The following is a 15,946-nucleotide window of genomic DNA, read 5'->3' on the forward strand; positions in this document are numbered from 1 at the left end:
TGTATTTTTTATTCATTCATGGGATGTGGGCATCGCTGGCTAAGCCTGCATTTATTACCCATCTCTAATTCCCTTGAGAAGGTGGCGGTGAGCTGCCTTCTTGGGCTGCTGCAGTGCATGTGTTATAGGTACACCCACAGTGCTGTGAGGGAGGAAGTTGGAGGATTTTGACCCAGCGACAGAGAAGGAATGAAGATATGTTTCCACGTCAGGATGGCAAGTGGCTTGGAGGGAAACTTCCAGGTGGTGGTGTTCCCATGTGTCTGCTGCCCTTGTCCTTCTGTATGGTAACAGTGATGGGTTTGGAAGGTGCTGTCTAAGGAGCCTTGATGTGTTCCCCAATGCAGCTTGTAGGTGGTGGAGGGAGTGAATATTTGTGGATGGGGTGCTGATCAAGCGGCCTGCTTTGTCCTGGATGCTGTTGAGTTTCTTGAGTGTTGTTCGAGCTGCACTCATCCAGGCAAGTGGAGAGATTTCCATCACACTCCTGACTTGTGCCTTGTAGATGGTGGACAGGCTCTGGGGAGTCAGGAGGTGATTCCTAGTCTCTGACTTGCTCTTGTAGCCACAGTACTTATATGGCTAGTCCAGTTCAGTTTCTGGTCGATGGTAATTCCCCAGGATGTTGATTGTAGGGACCATTGAATGTCAAGGGATGATGGTTAAATTCTCTGTTATTGGAGATGGTCATTGCCTGACACTTATATGGCACGAATGTTATTTGCCACTTGCCAGCCCAAGCCTGGATATTGTCCAGATCTTGCTGCATTTGGACATGGTCTGCTTCAGTATCTGAGGAGTTGTGAATGGTGCTGAACATTGTGAAATCATCAGCGAACATCCACACCTCTGACCTTTTTGTGGAAGGAACGTCATTGATGAAGCAGGTGGTTGGGCCAAGGGCACTACCCTGAGAAACTGCATTCTACCAAATATAATCTTAAATAGTACGTTGGCTATTATTTATTTCATTTTGCAGCAAAACTTGTTTTGGTTGCACTGAATAAACAGTATCACTTGTCACCCAGGCATTTTTTAAATACTGTGGAAAAATTATTTTAGAGATATTGCAAGAAATTTGATTCCAAATATTGCCAATAGTAATATGGTTGTTAGAATGGTTATTATAAGGGAATTTTCTAAGGATGCCCATATCTTTTTTAAAACAGATACTTGGGAATTTCTAATGATCTATTTTGATGGGTGCACGGACTTCAACACCACTTAAATTCAAAGTGTTGTAACTAGAAATTCCAATGCCTTTAGCGAACAGCAATATCATGGAACTAACCTATCTAAACCACCCAATCAAATGTTCTATTCCTTGGTTGGGGGGGCATTTCATTGGCCCTTACTAAGAATGGCTTGGTAACACTACTGACCAAGCTAGCCAAGTCCTGAAGGACAATCTGCTAGACAAGGCTCAGGCAGATGTTGAGAGATCATACACAAGGGATAAACCTATTTGACCTTGTACTCATCAATCAACCTGTAGCCAATGCATCTTTCCAGGGCTGATAGGAGTGACTACCGACATAGTCCTTGTGGAGATGAAATTCTGTCTTCTCACTGCAGAAATCCTCCATTATGTTGAGTGGCACTACCACCATGCTAAATGGGATAGATCCAGAACAGATCTAGCAACTTAGGCATGCATGAGACATTGGGCCATCAGCAACAACAGAACTATATTCCACTACAAACTTATAACCTCATGGCCCAGCATCTCTCTCACTCACCATTACCATCAACTCAAACGACTGATCTTGGTTCAAGGAGGAATACAAAAGACCATGTTAGGAACAGCACCAGGCATATCTGACAATGAGGTGCCAACTTGTGAAGTTACAACACAGGATTCCATTCATGCTAAACAAAAGAATCAGCATAATCAAAGACAGTGATCCCATAACCAACAGATCAAATCAAACTCTGCAGTTTTGCCACATCCAGTTGTGAATGGTGGTGGACACTTCAACAACTAAAAAAAGGAGGAAACACCATGAACATCCCCATCCTCAACAAGGGTGGGGCCCAGCACATAATTGTAAAAGACAAGGCTGAAGTGTTCAAAGCCATCTTCAGGCAGAAGTGCTAAGTAGATGTACCATCTCGGCTCCTCCTGAGGTCCCCACCTTTACAGATGCTGTCTTCAGCCAGTTCGAATTGCTCCATATGATATCAAGAAACAGCTGCATCTGTATAGAAAGTAAATGCCATTGGCCCCGACAACATCCTGGCTGTGGTACTCAGGCCTTAAGATCCAGAACTAGTTGTGCCTTTAACCAAGCTGTTCCAGTACAGCTATGACACTGGCATCTACCCAACAAAGCAGAAAATTCAATCTGGCCAATTACTGCTCCATCGGCCAGCTCTCAATCATCAGCAAAGTGATGGAAGATGATGTTGACAGTGCCATGAGCAGCAGTTACCAAGAACTTGCTCAGCAAATCTCAATTTGGTTCCATCAAGACCACTCATCCCCAGACCTCCTTATAATCTTGATCAAACATGACAGAAGAACTGAATTCCAGAGGTGAGAGTAACTGCTTTTGGTATCCAGGCAGTGTTTGATCAAGTGTGGCATCAAGGAGCCCTAGCAAAATTGAAGTTAGTGGAAATCAGGAAAACTCTTCATTGGTTAGAGTCATACCTAGCACAAAGGAAGATGTTTGTAGTGGTTGGAGACCAATTATCTCAACTTCAGGACATCGCTGCAAGAGTTCTTCATGGTGATGCCCTAGTCCCAACTATCTTCAGCTGCTTCACCAATGATCTTCCCTGCATCATAAGATCAGAAGTGGTTATGTTTGCTGATAGTTGCACATTGTTCAGCACCTTCGCAACTCCTCAGATAATGAAACAGTCCGTGCCTGCATGTAGCAAGATCTGGACAGGATCCAGGTTTGGGCTGGGAAGTGGCAAGTAATATTCGTGCCAGACAATGATCAACTGCAACAAGAGAGAGAATCCAGCCACCACGTCCTGATATTCAGTGACGTTACCATTGTCTTATTTGCCCATCATCAAGGCCTTTTGGGGGGTCACTGTTGACTAGAAACTTGAATAGACCAGCCACTTAAATACTGAGACTACAAGAGCAGGTCAGAAGCTGGAAATTTTGTTGCAAATGACACAGCTCCTGACTCTCCGAAGACTTTCCTCAACCGACAAGACACAAGTCAGGTGTGTGATGAAATAACTCTCCATTTTGCTGGTTGAGTGCAGCTCCAACACCTCTCAAGAAGCTCAACATCATCCAGGACAAAGCAGCTCATTTGATTTGCACCCATCCACTATCTTAAACATTCACTTCCTCCAGTACTGGCTGCAGTATGTACCATCTACAAGATGCACCAAAGTTTCTTCAACAGCACCTCCAAAATTATGATCTCTACGATTTAGGATAGGGGTAGCAGATGCATTGGAGCACCACCACCTCCCCAAGCTTCTCCCAAGTCTCTCACTTTCCTGACTTGGAAACATATTGCCATTTCTCCATCATCATTGGATCGAAATCCTGGAACTCGCTACCTAACAGCACAACTGGGAGTACCTGCACTACATATTGCAGCATTTCAAATGGGCCTCACCACCATCTTCTCAAGGGATTTAAGGAATGGACAATAAATGTTGGTCTTGATAGCGACACCCACATCTTATGAGTAATTGTTTTAAAATTAAAAATAGACAGAACCAAAAACCCAATTACCTCAGCGATGAATGGAAGATTTTGTGCCAGCAGGCTACAGTGTCACAGAACATAGTTAACTCAGAAATTATACCATAAGTCAGTTTTTTAGGGTGGTGTTGCATAATGCAAGAGGATGAGGTGAAGACAGGTAATTCCACTTTAACTGCACAAAAAAATTTTATTCTTCATCTGTTGAGTTTGATTTATTTTAATTCCTTATCAGGACACTGACTGCAGAAGAAAGAGAACGTTTGGGTCGACTGTGCAAGCGGTTGATAGACCAGGGGCGGATCTGGTATTTGGAGCAACAAGGATTTGACTCAGCTTTGCAGTATTACACTAATCCTAGCATCTCCTTAGAGAATGTCCTGCTTACAGCTGTTCCGTCCAAAGATTCGGCAAAGTGAGAACTCTGAAGTGAGTTTAAACAGTTGATGTGTTGTAAACTGTTAAATTTTGCTGATAGATGCGTTGTAACATTATCTGTTAAGCAACATGTTCCACCCATTCTCCTGACATTAACCCTTCCTGGATTATCTTGTCTTGTAACACATTTGTACTGTACAGCACACGGTGACAAGAATAGCTTTCAGCTATGCAATTTTCATTTATTAGGTTTTTTTTTAATCTCAGTCCGCACCAAAGAAGCACTTTCAGATCATCATTCCACAGCAATTTTGAAGAATTCACTCAAGTTTAAGTAAGCGATGAATATTCAGCTGTACGTTGTTTTCTTTTAATCTAATATTTGCTTCGCAAGTGAATTCAGCTTGATTTCAGTAGGACATTTCAGCCTCAATTGTGACCAACAAATCTGAGGTGTAAGTTTTAGTTTTGCCTGAAAGACAAAATAAATAACTTTATATTAATTTGTGAAGTGCTACTTTGTCGTTAATTCATTTATTTAATGAACTATAGAGAAGATATTTCCAATATTCTCTATTTGTATTGAAATTGTAAGCTTGTTTTTTACAAACATATTAACAATTTTGTTACAAATTGTGCACAGAGGAATTATTACCACTATGTTTTCATGATGAATGACTTCCACTGGCTGTAACTTGGTTTGAAGTTACAATGTCTTATTTTTGTCAATAAGTGCTGAATCACAAAACCATTTAATTAGTCATATAATTTATTGTAAAATGCAGTTACTACCAATACAATTTTTGGAAAAGGTCCATAGACTATATGGCAAAGCATCTGTTAATTAAGTCCATTTTATTTCTCAGCTACTTAAATTTTTAGTGCTACTGCTCACATTACAGTCTGGTAAAATTATCGTGGCCCTTTCACCTTCAGCTGCATGCCACAGTTCCCTGAAAAATGTTAGTGTCTGAGGATTCATATGATCCTTCAGGAAAGTGTTGTAACTCAAATGTGGACACTTGGAATGAGAAGGAGAGAGATTTCAGCATATTGACCTGATTTTTCTTGAGCTTGTTCTCTACTTAAGATAGCAAGACTATCTGTATACAGTCAGTGATATTGTAGATAGGTCTGCATAGAAGACTTGATCAATAGTAACACAGGCATTGGTCAAATCAGAAGAATATATATCATCTAAGCATATTATCATTTATTGCCAGAAGTCTAAGATTTTAAAGATATCATCTTGCAAACATAACTCCTATTCCTGCTCAGGCCATTGATGATGAAGCTTCCTATGACTAAGGTATAGGGTCCTGAATTTGGAATTTCATTTATAACCACATTTTTATAGAATTTTAGCAGTGTTTTATTGTGTAACTGTGATTTCTGTACGACATAAACTATTAATGTCAATAGTTTGACATTTACCGCTACAATCTTCCATAAGATTTTCAAATGTTTATTGTACTATCTTCTATAATGTTTTTCTTGATGCAGCAGGCTGATCTTTTAAAATTTTCTCTCACCTGATGTTTTTTACAAAATAAATAAATAAAATTTTCCTTTACTCACTATTTTTTAATTCCTGAATGTAGGCTTGCATAAATTCTATCCCAAATAATTCACGGTCTTCCTCCTCCTCTGGGTTTACACACTTGGGTAGAGTTACTTGGAGCTGAAGAGGATTATCCCTCAGATTCACAAACCTTTCAAATACATTAACCACATCAGATCAATGATGAAGAAATTCTTCAGAATTATAGAAGTAAACCATCTGTGCCTCTAATTGAACCTGCCTCCACCACACTCAGGCCAAATCCTAACCATTCGCTGCCTGAAAAAGTTTTTCCTCCTGTCGCCATTGATCCTTCAGCCATTACATTCATGTTAAATTGGTATTCTCTACTTCTCGAACTTCTGCCAATGGGAACAATTTCTCTCTCTATCTCTGTCTAAATCCCTAATGATTTTGAACACCTCTATCAAATTTTCTCTCAACTTTCTCTTCTCAAAGAAGAATAACCCCACCTTCTCCAATCCATCTATGTAACTGAAGTCCCTCACCCTGGAACTATTCTTGTAAATCTATTTTGCATCCTGTCCAGACCCCTCACATCATTTCTAAAGTGTAGTGCCCAGAATTGGACACAATAATCCAGTTGAGGATGAACCAGTGCTTTTTATAATGCTCCCCATGATCAGTGAGAGTATAAAAATGACATTACTCCAAATAAGTTGGATATCTAAGATCTGACATCGGAAGCCCCCACTGGACACTAGTTCAGAATTATGAGTCATGGAACTAGTCTCCACATGTTGGATTATCTGGAGTGAATCCAACCTTTCTGACTCAAGAGGTAGAAAAACTATCACTGAGACAGTAGCCAATCTGTCTGAAAACGAGTATCCTGCTGAATTTAATTCAGTATTTAAAAACTATATTCTATTCCCAGTTTGCTGGGACTCTGGAGTGGATAGCAAAGCTTCTGACTGAGAGGCAGGACTGCTACCACCAGGTCATAGGGTAATTCGACAAAACTTTTACATACCCCTAAAAGGCAAACTCCACTTGTTTAGATAGCAACCACAGCCAACAAATGAGATAAGAGGCAGGATCAAGCTAAAAGTAAAGGCTCAGACAAATGTATCGAAAAATGGGAATCTTGCCATTTGGTAGGGCTATTGAGAAAGAAAAACTAAAGACTTGCATTGATATAGCAGCTTTTAAGACTGCTGAACATCTCAAAGCAATTTACAGCCAATGAGGTACTTTTGAAGTGTAGTCACTGTTATAATGTAGGAAATGTGGCAGTCGATTTGTGCACAGCAAGCTTCCACAAACAGCAGTGTGACTGATGACTAAATAATCTGTTTTTGTGATGTTGATTGGGAGGTAAATATTGGCTAAGGCACCAGAGATAATTCTCCTGCTCTTCTTCCAACTAGTACCCTGAGATCTTTTACATCCACCTGAGGGGTGAGACAGCATCTCTAACAGTGTAGCACTCCCTTGGTACTGCACAGGAGTTTGTCTTGATTTTTGTGCTCAAGTCCTGGATTGGGACCTTGTGACTCAGAGGCGAGAGTGCTACCAATTAAACCATGGCTGGCACGATGTTAACATTACTGTAGCAGAGAATGATTTATTAAAAGCAACAAAGAAAGTAATTAGTGCAAAAAGGGAGTACTAAAACCATACAGGGTAGATCAAACCTGACAGTAAAAGTGATATTATACCTGAAGATTTTAATAAATTTGAGTAAGAATGGCAAATCGCCCATTAGCAGCAGATGTAGGTGAAATTACAATGGACAATAAGAGTCAAAGATGTTTACAGCACAGAAAAAGGCCCTTTGGCCTAATGAGTCTGCACTGGTCAAACAAGTACCTAATTATTCTAATCCCATTTTCCAACGGTATGCCATGGCTCATCCAAATACTTCTTAAATTTTACGAGGATATCTGCCTCTACCATCCTTTCAGGCAGTAAGTTCCAGATTCCCACCACCCTCTGGGTGAAAAAAATTCTTCCTCCCATCCCCCTCTAAACCTCCTGCCCCTTACCTTAAATCTTTGCCCCCTGGTTATTGATCCCTCCACCAAGGGGAAAAGTTCCTTACTATCTACCCTATCTATGCCCCTCATAATTTTATACACCTCAATCATGTCCCCCCTCAATCTCCTCTGCTCCAGGGAAAATAACCCCAGTCTATCCAATCTCTCCTCATAACTAAAACTCTCCAGCCCAGGCAACAGCCTGGTAAATCTCCTCTGCAATCACATCCTTCCTATAATGCGGATTCCAGAACTGCACGCAATACTCTAGCTGTGGCCTAACCAGCGTTTTATACAGTTCCAGCATAACCTCCCTGCTCTTATATCCTATGCCTCGGCTACTAAAGGCAAGTATCCCATATGCCGCCTTAACCATCTTATCTACCTCTCTTGCTACCTTAAGGGACCGGTGGACATGCACACCAAGGTCCCACTGATCCTTAGTACTTCCCAGGGTCCTACCATTCATCGTGTATTCCCATGCCTTGTTTGTCCTGCCCAAGTGCATTACCTCACACTTATCCGGATTAAATTTCATTTGCCACTGATCAGCCTGTCTATATCCTCCTGTGATCTAAGACTATCCTCCTCACTGTTTACCACCCCACCAATTTTCAAGTCATCCACAAACTTACTGAGCAACCTTCCTACATTCAAGTCTAAATCGTTTATATAGACCACAAACAGCAAGGGACCCAACACTGATGCCTGTGCAACGCCACTGGACAAGGGCATCCAGTCACAAAAACACCCCTCGACCATCACCTTCTGCTTCCTGCCACTCAGCCAATTCTGGATCCAAATTGCCTTGGATCCCATGGGCTCTTACCTTCATTATCAGCCTCCCATGCAGGACCTTATCAAAAGCTTTGCTGAAGTCCAAGTAGATCATGTCAAATGCATTGCCCTCATCTACATACCTGGTCACCTCTTTGAAAAATTCAATCAGATTGGTCAGACATGACCTCCTCTTAACAAAACCATGCTGACTATCCTTGATTAATCCCTGCCTCTCCAAGTGTAGATTAATTCTGTCCCTCAGAATTGCTTCCAATAGTTTCCCCACCACTGAGGTTAGACTGACTGGCCTGTAGTTCCCTGGTTTATCCCTTCCTCCCTTCTTTAATAAGGGTACCACATTGGCTGTCCTCCAGTCCTCTGGCACCTCTCCTGGAAAGGAGAGGAATGGCAAACCTCTTACTGAGTACTTTGTATTTGTTTCTACAATTAAGGTAGAGGAAAAATACCAGTGGTTCAAAGTGGTAAAAATAAGTCAATGGGCAGAACTTAAGTAGACTTACATATATTTGAAATGTTAATGGAGAAAATAATGGGACTTGAGATAGGCAAATCGCCAAGACCTGAAGGGGTTCACCCTACGACGTTACAAGTAATAAATGAGAAAATTATAGGTGCAATATCATAGTTTTCTAAGGTTCTCTGGATTCACATATCATGAATGTCCTTGTTAAGAACCTACTGGTTTTCTGCTTCGCTCACTAGACAGTAATTTTCCACATAGAAACTGGGAACAGGAATAGGCCATTCGGCCCTTCAAGCTTGCTCCGCCATTCAATATGATCATGGCTGATCCTCTATCTCAATGCCATATTCCTGCTTTCTTTCCATACCCCTTGATGCCCCTAATATACAAACATTTATCAATTTCTTTCTTGAATATACTCAGTGAGCCCCTCCTCCACAGCCTTCTGTAGTAGAGAATTCCGCAGGTTGACCACCCTCTGAGTGAAGAAATTTTTCCCCATCTCAGTCCTAAATAAACTGCCCAGTATCCTGAAACTGTGGCCCCTGATTCTAGGCTCCCCAACCAGGGGAAACATCCTCCCTGCATTCAGTCTTTCTAGCCCTGTTAGAATTTTATACATTTCAATCAGATCCCCTCTCAGTTCTTCTAAACTCTAGTGAATACAGGCCCAGTCGAACCAACCTCCCCTCATACAACAGTCCTGCCATCCCCGGTATCAGCCTAGTGAACCTTTGCTGCACTCCCTCTATGGCAAGTATATCCTTTCTTAGGTAGAGACACCAAAACTGCACGCAATACTCCAGGTGTGGTCTCACCAAGGCCCTGTATAATTGCAATAAGACATCCCTACTTCTGAACTCAAATCCTCTTGCAATGAAGGCCAACATACCATTTTCCTTCCTAATTGCTTGCTGCACCTGCCTATTTACTTTCATAGACTGGTGTACGAGGACACCCAGATCCCTTTGTACTTCCACATTTCCCAATATATCACCATTTAAATAATACTCTGCCTTTCTGTTTTACTTAGTGTATAACTTCACATTTATCCACATTATACTGCATCTGCCATGTGTTCACAACTTATCTAAATCACCCTGCAGCCTCCTTGCATCCTCCTCACAACCCTACCCAGTTTTCTGTCATCAGCAAACTTGGAAATATTGCATTTGGTTCCCTCATCCACCTGTTAAAATCAATAAGCAGAGAAACATTGATCACCAAATGCACATGGAATGACTGGTTTCCAGTGCTTACCTCAAATTTATCATTTCTTCCATACAAACTGGAATTTGCTGTAGCTTGTTATTGGTTAGAACTAGAGTACCGAGATTTTTCATTTCACTTATGGCTTCTGGCAGGTGAGTGATTTCATTCCTCTGTAGCCAAATTGTGTGTAGGTTTTTCATTCTGTCAGTGGAAAAATAGAAAATAGCAGAAAAAAAAGTAATGAAAAGTACTCTTAGGAATTTTGTCTGATCCACCACACATATGTATAGGGGTGTTATGCAAATTTTCATCTATCCAAGGTAGTCATATTTTCCCAAAATAAATATTACACTGAGCATTGCTTGAAAAAAAGACATTTTTGTTGAAGCTTTGCAACTTGCATTCAACAGGACAATTCACAAGAATACCAAATATAAAGGGAACAACAATTTATACTGTATGAGAAGGGAGTGCTGTTTGGTTGACAAGTGGACTCTGATTGTAGAGATGTTGCCATAGAGAATGCACCAACTGATGGTGATAGTTAACTGCCAAGCATTGGTCGAAATTGCATTCTCAACTGGCAGTTGACAGTCCACTTGCCAACCAATCAGCACTCTTTTCTCATACAGTAGAAATTATTGTTCCCTTTACATTTGCTATCCTTGTGAATTGTCCTGATGAATGCAAGACTAAAAGTTTCAACAAAAATGTCTCTCTTTTTTTCAGCAATACTCAAGTTTTGTACTACCAAAAGACTAAATATTACATTTGCACTCTACTATTGTAGATGCCCAATATAATAGAGATGTATCAATACTGTACCATTACAGGGAGTATTTTCCCCTCATTACACACCCAACCGCCACCACCTTTTAGAAATCCAAAACTGTAGCATTCCTGATGGCTCAGGAAGTTTACTTAGTGAGTAGCTGGACCAAAGAGACAGCAAAAATCCCAGGTTCGCATTTTGGTTTCTGCTGAATGTGTTAACTGATCTCTGTTAAGATATCAATTGTCTGAGCCCCAATGGATTAGGTATAAGAAAAAGCTAGATTTGCTACTTCTAATCACTTAGAATGATGTCCACTGAACATGCATTTGTGTGGACACCACATGATGCTTGGGTGATTCTCAACTGTAATGCTTCTGAAGTTGAGTAGCCAAAAATACTGTCATGCCTTACATGAAAAAATGCTCGTATAGCCCTTCATTTACAACGAATTACAGTAAGTGTTCTTGGCCCCAAATAAGATGAATGACCAGTTAATCTGGCAGGTATGAATGCAAGAAATTCTCCTTATTTTTCCAATAAAGCTAATGGCTGGATGGTGCATCATGGACAACAACTCCTCGATATTTAAGTTTAATGGCCTCTAGTTTTAAATTTCTGTACTGTTTGCACATAAATTAAAGTGAGCTTCATGAGTCGCTCTGTTATTTTGACAGCAAATTATGGCTTATCCTCTTTTCCTCCTAGAACAGTTAATAAAACAGCATGTTTTTATTTAATATAAATTAGAAAATTATACATTCCTACCACAAACAAGAGTCATCTGTGAAAGAGAAAATAGTTAATCCTAAACAGTACTTATATGAAATGTTATTTAATGCCTTAGTGTATAAAAAGCTAAAAAAAATGCATTTTTTTTTCTCCTTGCCTTTCCATTGTAAATTATGCAGCTCAATCACAATGCACTCTGAGTACTGCAATTCTGCAGAAGCAAGGTAAAAGCTAACTCCCAACATGAACTCTGTCTTTCCCTCCACCGCCCCTCTCTCTCAACATACACAGAGATTCTTTTCTACTTTTACTTGGTTGTTATGTACTGTGTGTTATTCCTATGTACTCCTATATTGAGGAAGACTTCTTTCAGGCATTTAAGTAACCTGCAGATGCGTCCTCAAAGTGAAAATGTCTGTTTTGCCTGCTGATGTAATGGTCTTTACAGGGAGAACAACTCAAAATAGTAAGTATAAAAACTACTCTCTCTTTTGTGTTCTACATATACTTAGGTGAAGATACAATTTAGCACAAAGAGTTTGTTTCATTTATAATTCCTTGTAATGGTCATTATTATACTATTATTCAAAATGATCAGATATATTTCTGTGTATTAACAGAATGGGTGTGTTCAAAAGTATAAATCTGTGGCAATGTTATAGTAAAACTTTCAAACAATCAATCTGTTACAAAAGCATTATAGGATTCACCATGAAGGAAATGAGACTTGGTACAGTAAATACTCCCTTCTTCTTAGCCAGTCCTTCGGGATCGAGGATGACTTGCTTCCACTCAGTTTTGAAGGATTCAGATTGATAAGTCCAATGTGAGATCTGTAGACTCTGCCACATGCGGGCAGGTGGTACTTGAAGGGTCAGGCAGATAAGGTGTTTGGAAGATTGTGTGCTGTCGACACCACGACTTCATCTCTACATGCTCTCAACGAAGTCTCTCAATGTGTTTGGTGCCTTCCCGAATCAACCTTCTCCATTTTGGTCAGTCACAAGCCTGGGACTCCCATAAGTCAGTGAGGATCTTTGATTTCTTCAGAGACAGTTTGAGGACATCCCTAAAGGTCTCCTGCTGCAACCAAGTTCAGAGTAGAACAGTTGCTTCTACTCAGCTGTCAGTCATACGAATGGCATGTCCTGCCCAGCAGGTCTGGTTTTGAGTGATTAGCATCTGTATGCTTAGCATGTTGGCTTGTGAGAGGATGTTGCTGTTGGACCATCTTTTTTGCCACCAGATCTGGAGGATCTTGTGAAGGCACCACTGATGGTGCTTCTCCAGTGTTTTGAGGTGCCTCCTGGAGATTATCCAAGTCGCTGAAGCATATAGGAGCGAGGGGATCACTGCTGCCCAGTAAGTCAAGACTTAGTCTCGGATTTGAGATCCTGATCCTCAAATATTTTCCTCAGTCAACCAACAGCTAAGCTGGCACATTGGAGGGGATGATTGGTTTCATCGTCTATGTCTCCCTTCTTAAAGAGGAAGCTCCCAAGATACAGAAAATGGCCCACATTTTCTGGGATCTTGCTGTTTATCTTAATTGATAGAGGAAGGTGTTGTGCTGGTTGGAAGAGGATCTTAGTTTCCCCGGAGTTTAGTGAAAGGCCCATTTTCCCATATGCTTTGGAAAAGGAGCAGTTTCTGAATGAATGCACGCGCAAATGTCATCTGCATTCTGAAGCTCAATGACTGAAGTTTGAGTGATTTAGGTTTTGATTTGAACAGTTTTCCGGCTATTCTGTAGATTATCTCCACACCTGTAGGTAATTGCTGGAGGTAAGTTTCAGTACTGCACTGAGGAAATTGGAGAGGAGAGTTCATGCAATGACACTGCCTTGTTTGACTCCAGTCGTCACCGAGAAAGGGTCTATAGTAGTTACGTTGATGAGGATCACAGCTTGCATTGCAGAGAAGGTAACAAATTTCTGAAGACAGCCAAATTTGAGGGGGATATTCCATCAGCCTTTGCGGTTGATAGCCAAAGGCTTTTGTAAGGTCGAAAAAAACCATGTACAACAGTTGGTGCTGTTCCTTGCATTGCATTGCAAATGCATAAGAGTTGGATGTTTGTAACTTGGCTTTGTTCCTCTCCACATTGTGGGGTAAGAATAATTTACATTTTCTTTTTCAATAGCAATTAAAGAATTTTGACTTGCATAAATGATGAAACACGTGCAATAAAACAACAAAAAGTAAAAGTTTGCTTACATTGCATTAATAACCATTACACCAATTAGAACATTATCATCATTTTGGCTACTTTTATTAAAATTACATTTTTAATTAAATATGTTTGATGTATCTTAACAAAGGAATTCTCCAGCAAGCACTTGCCTATGCCTAGGTAAAGTCCTGTGGAACCATACAGTCCATGGGTTTCTTAACAGCTTTAAAAGGTAATCTCTAATGTTTTTGTTAAGATTTCATCAGCTCTTTTATGAAATATGTGTATGTGTACTCAGCACTGAAAGAAATCGAAGACTTTAAAAAAACAATTATAATAATTTTTAGCAACACTACATTGGCAGAAATAGCTGAATGAAATGTAATGTTAATGATAATAATCACATTTTGAAAAGAGGTTGTGAAACTGCAAGTCTTGAAAAATTTTAATTTCAAATCTTTGGAAGAACAGGAAATGAAGAAACTGGGCTTATATTAAAATACTGTTTGTTACCTGGCTACATCATCCGGCAGCTCCTTCAGTTTGTTACTGCCCATATCTAACCATTCCAGTGCGGGCATATTCAGAATAGCTGAGGGGAAGGTGGTGAAACAGTTCACGGACAGGTCGAGGTGGTGGAGCCTTTGCAGATGAGACAGCTAAAGAAGTGAAAAACATTTGCAATTAAACAAGTTCAATCCTCCACCAAAGTTACTGAACAATTGTGTCAAAACATTTATTATTTGAATGTGGCCAACACTGGTAAAACAGTGACCCAGATTTTGCATTCGTCAGCAACGTGACAGCACTCGCCAATGACCTCAATTTAAGGCACAAACCTACCTAACACAATGGTGGGGGTGAGAATTTCACTTGTAAAGAGAGGAGAAATCCCTCACTGTGTGGGCCTCAGCATGGCTCTGCAGTGTTCTCTAGTGCAGCCAAACACAATGTTGCAATGGATAAAGGCCACACTCAGAGAATCTGCCAAAAGAAAGCTGCTGCGGTATCTATCACTTAATAGAGACATGCAAAAAAAGTCATCGGAACAAAAAAATTAAGTCAGATAAATTTGATCAGAATCATTTTTTTTAAATTATACAATTGTACAATTTTAAAGAGTGAGATAAATTTGATAATTTTAAAAAGTTATACATTAAAACATTTTTTAAAAGTAAGATAAATCATGTTAAAAAGTCATATACATTTAAACATGCAATAGTGCAATAAATTTGATTGAAAAATCATATACATTAACATTTAAAAAGTATGATAAATAATTTGAAAATCATCCTTCTGATACTGGAAGCATCTGTTGAAAAAAATTCATTATAACTGGTGTTATGATCCTTAACCAGACCCCAGGACATGGGGGAGGTCCGGTTCGGGAACAATAACATTTTGTTTAAAGCAGATAAAGGTTGACATTCAAGCTTTTGGAATAAAGCCACAAAATTCCACTGGTTTTGAACAAATAAAAACAACATTTACTATGCAAGTCGAGAAAGATAAACGATTTACAATATTTATACTCTAACATTCAGCTAAAGTATGAGGTACATATGAATTAACAGATAAACCGTGGTCGCACACACCGCACTACAGAGTAAATGGCATGTGTAGCCAAGACAGAGTCCATTGGTTTCTCAAGAACCCACCGAGACATCAGTAAACAACGGCAATCGCATTGAAACTCTGTCCCACAAGGGATTCCCAGCTTCACCTTCGCCTCCTCAGAATTCTCTCAAAGTCACTCCCAGTCAGACAGCTTTAACAATGGCCCACCTCACAGGGTTTCAGTCTCGCCTTCCGAAATTCTCTCCCTGGATTCCCCAGTCTACAGCCTCTACTTTACTGGCATAATTTCAGCTCTTTGCTAGTCAGCTAGCTTCACTGAGCTGGCACTGCCCCTGAGTTTCTCTGAACTCCTGTTTCCTGGCTGTATCCAGCTATGTACGACCCCTAGGGTTTCCTCTGCGCCCTCTTCGATTACCAGGGATTTCCCTGGGTCCTCTTTTGTTACCAGGGCTTCCCTTGAGTTTTCTTCAAATACCAGGGCTTCCTTGAGCTGCCTTCTCAGCTCCTCAGAGCTAACAGCAGCACTTTGGCTGCATAGAGCTTCTTCCCCTTCTCCTGATTCTCCCAAAACTCATGGATTGCCAACTGCTGTTC

At 40.3% G+C, this 15,946-nt stretch overlaps 2 protein-coding genes across 8 annotated transcripts in view; one reads left to right on the forward strand and one right to left on the reverse strand.

The window, feature by feature from the left end:
- Positions 1-4,563, forward strand: part of trmt13 (tRNA methyltransferase 13 homolog) — a 32,567-nt gene extending 28,004 nt beyond the window's left edge. For 3 of the 5 annotated variants that reach the window (XM_041207665.1, XM_041207670.1, XM_041207669.1), the window contains one exon: positions 3,918-4,563. In XM_041207665.1, the coding sequence (XP_041063599.1) occupies positions 3,918-4,101 (184 nt within the window). In that variant the 3' untranslated portion in view covers positions 4,102-4,563. The remainder of the gene's footprint in view (positions 1-3,917) is intronic. The other 2 variants (XM_041207667.1, XM_041207668.1) reach the window with 2 other exon arrangements.
- Positions 4,401-15,946, reverse strand: part of lrrc39 (leucine rich repeat containing 39) — a 31,653-nt gene continuing 20,107 nt past the window's right edge. For 2 of the 3 annotated variants that reach the window (XM_041207671.1, XM_041207673.1), the window contains 4 exons: positions 14,288-14,433; positions 10,146-10,298; positions 5,639-5,772; positions 4,401-4,532 (listed from right to left, as the gene is read on the reverse strand). In XM_041207671.1, coding sequence (XP_041063605.1) covers positions 4,471-4,532; positions 5,639-5,772; positions 10,146-10,298; positions 14,288-14,433 — 495 coding nt within the window. In that variant the 3' untranslated portion in view covers positions 4,401-4,470. The remainder of the gene's footprint in view (positions 4,533-5,638; positions 5,773-10,145; positions 10,299-14,287; positions 14,434-15,946) is intronic. The other variant, XM_041207672.1, reaches the window with a different exon arrangement.

The sequence above is a fragment of the Carcharodon carcharias genome, chromosome 16, assembly GCF_017639515.1.
Source record: "Carcharodon carcharias isolate sCarCar2 chromosome 16, sCarCar2.pri, whole genome shotgun sequence".
Classification (NCBI taxonomy): Eukaryota; Metazoa; Chordata; class Chondrichthyes; order Lamniformes; family Lamnidae; genus Carcharodon; species Carcharodon carcharias.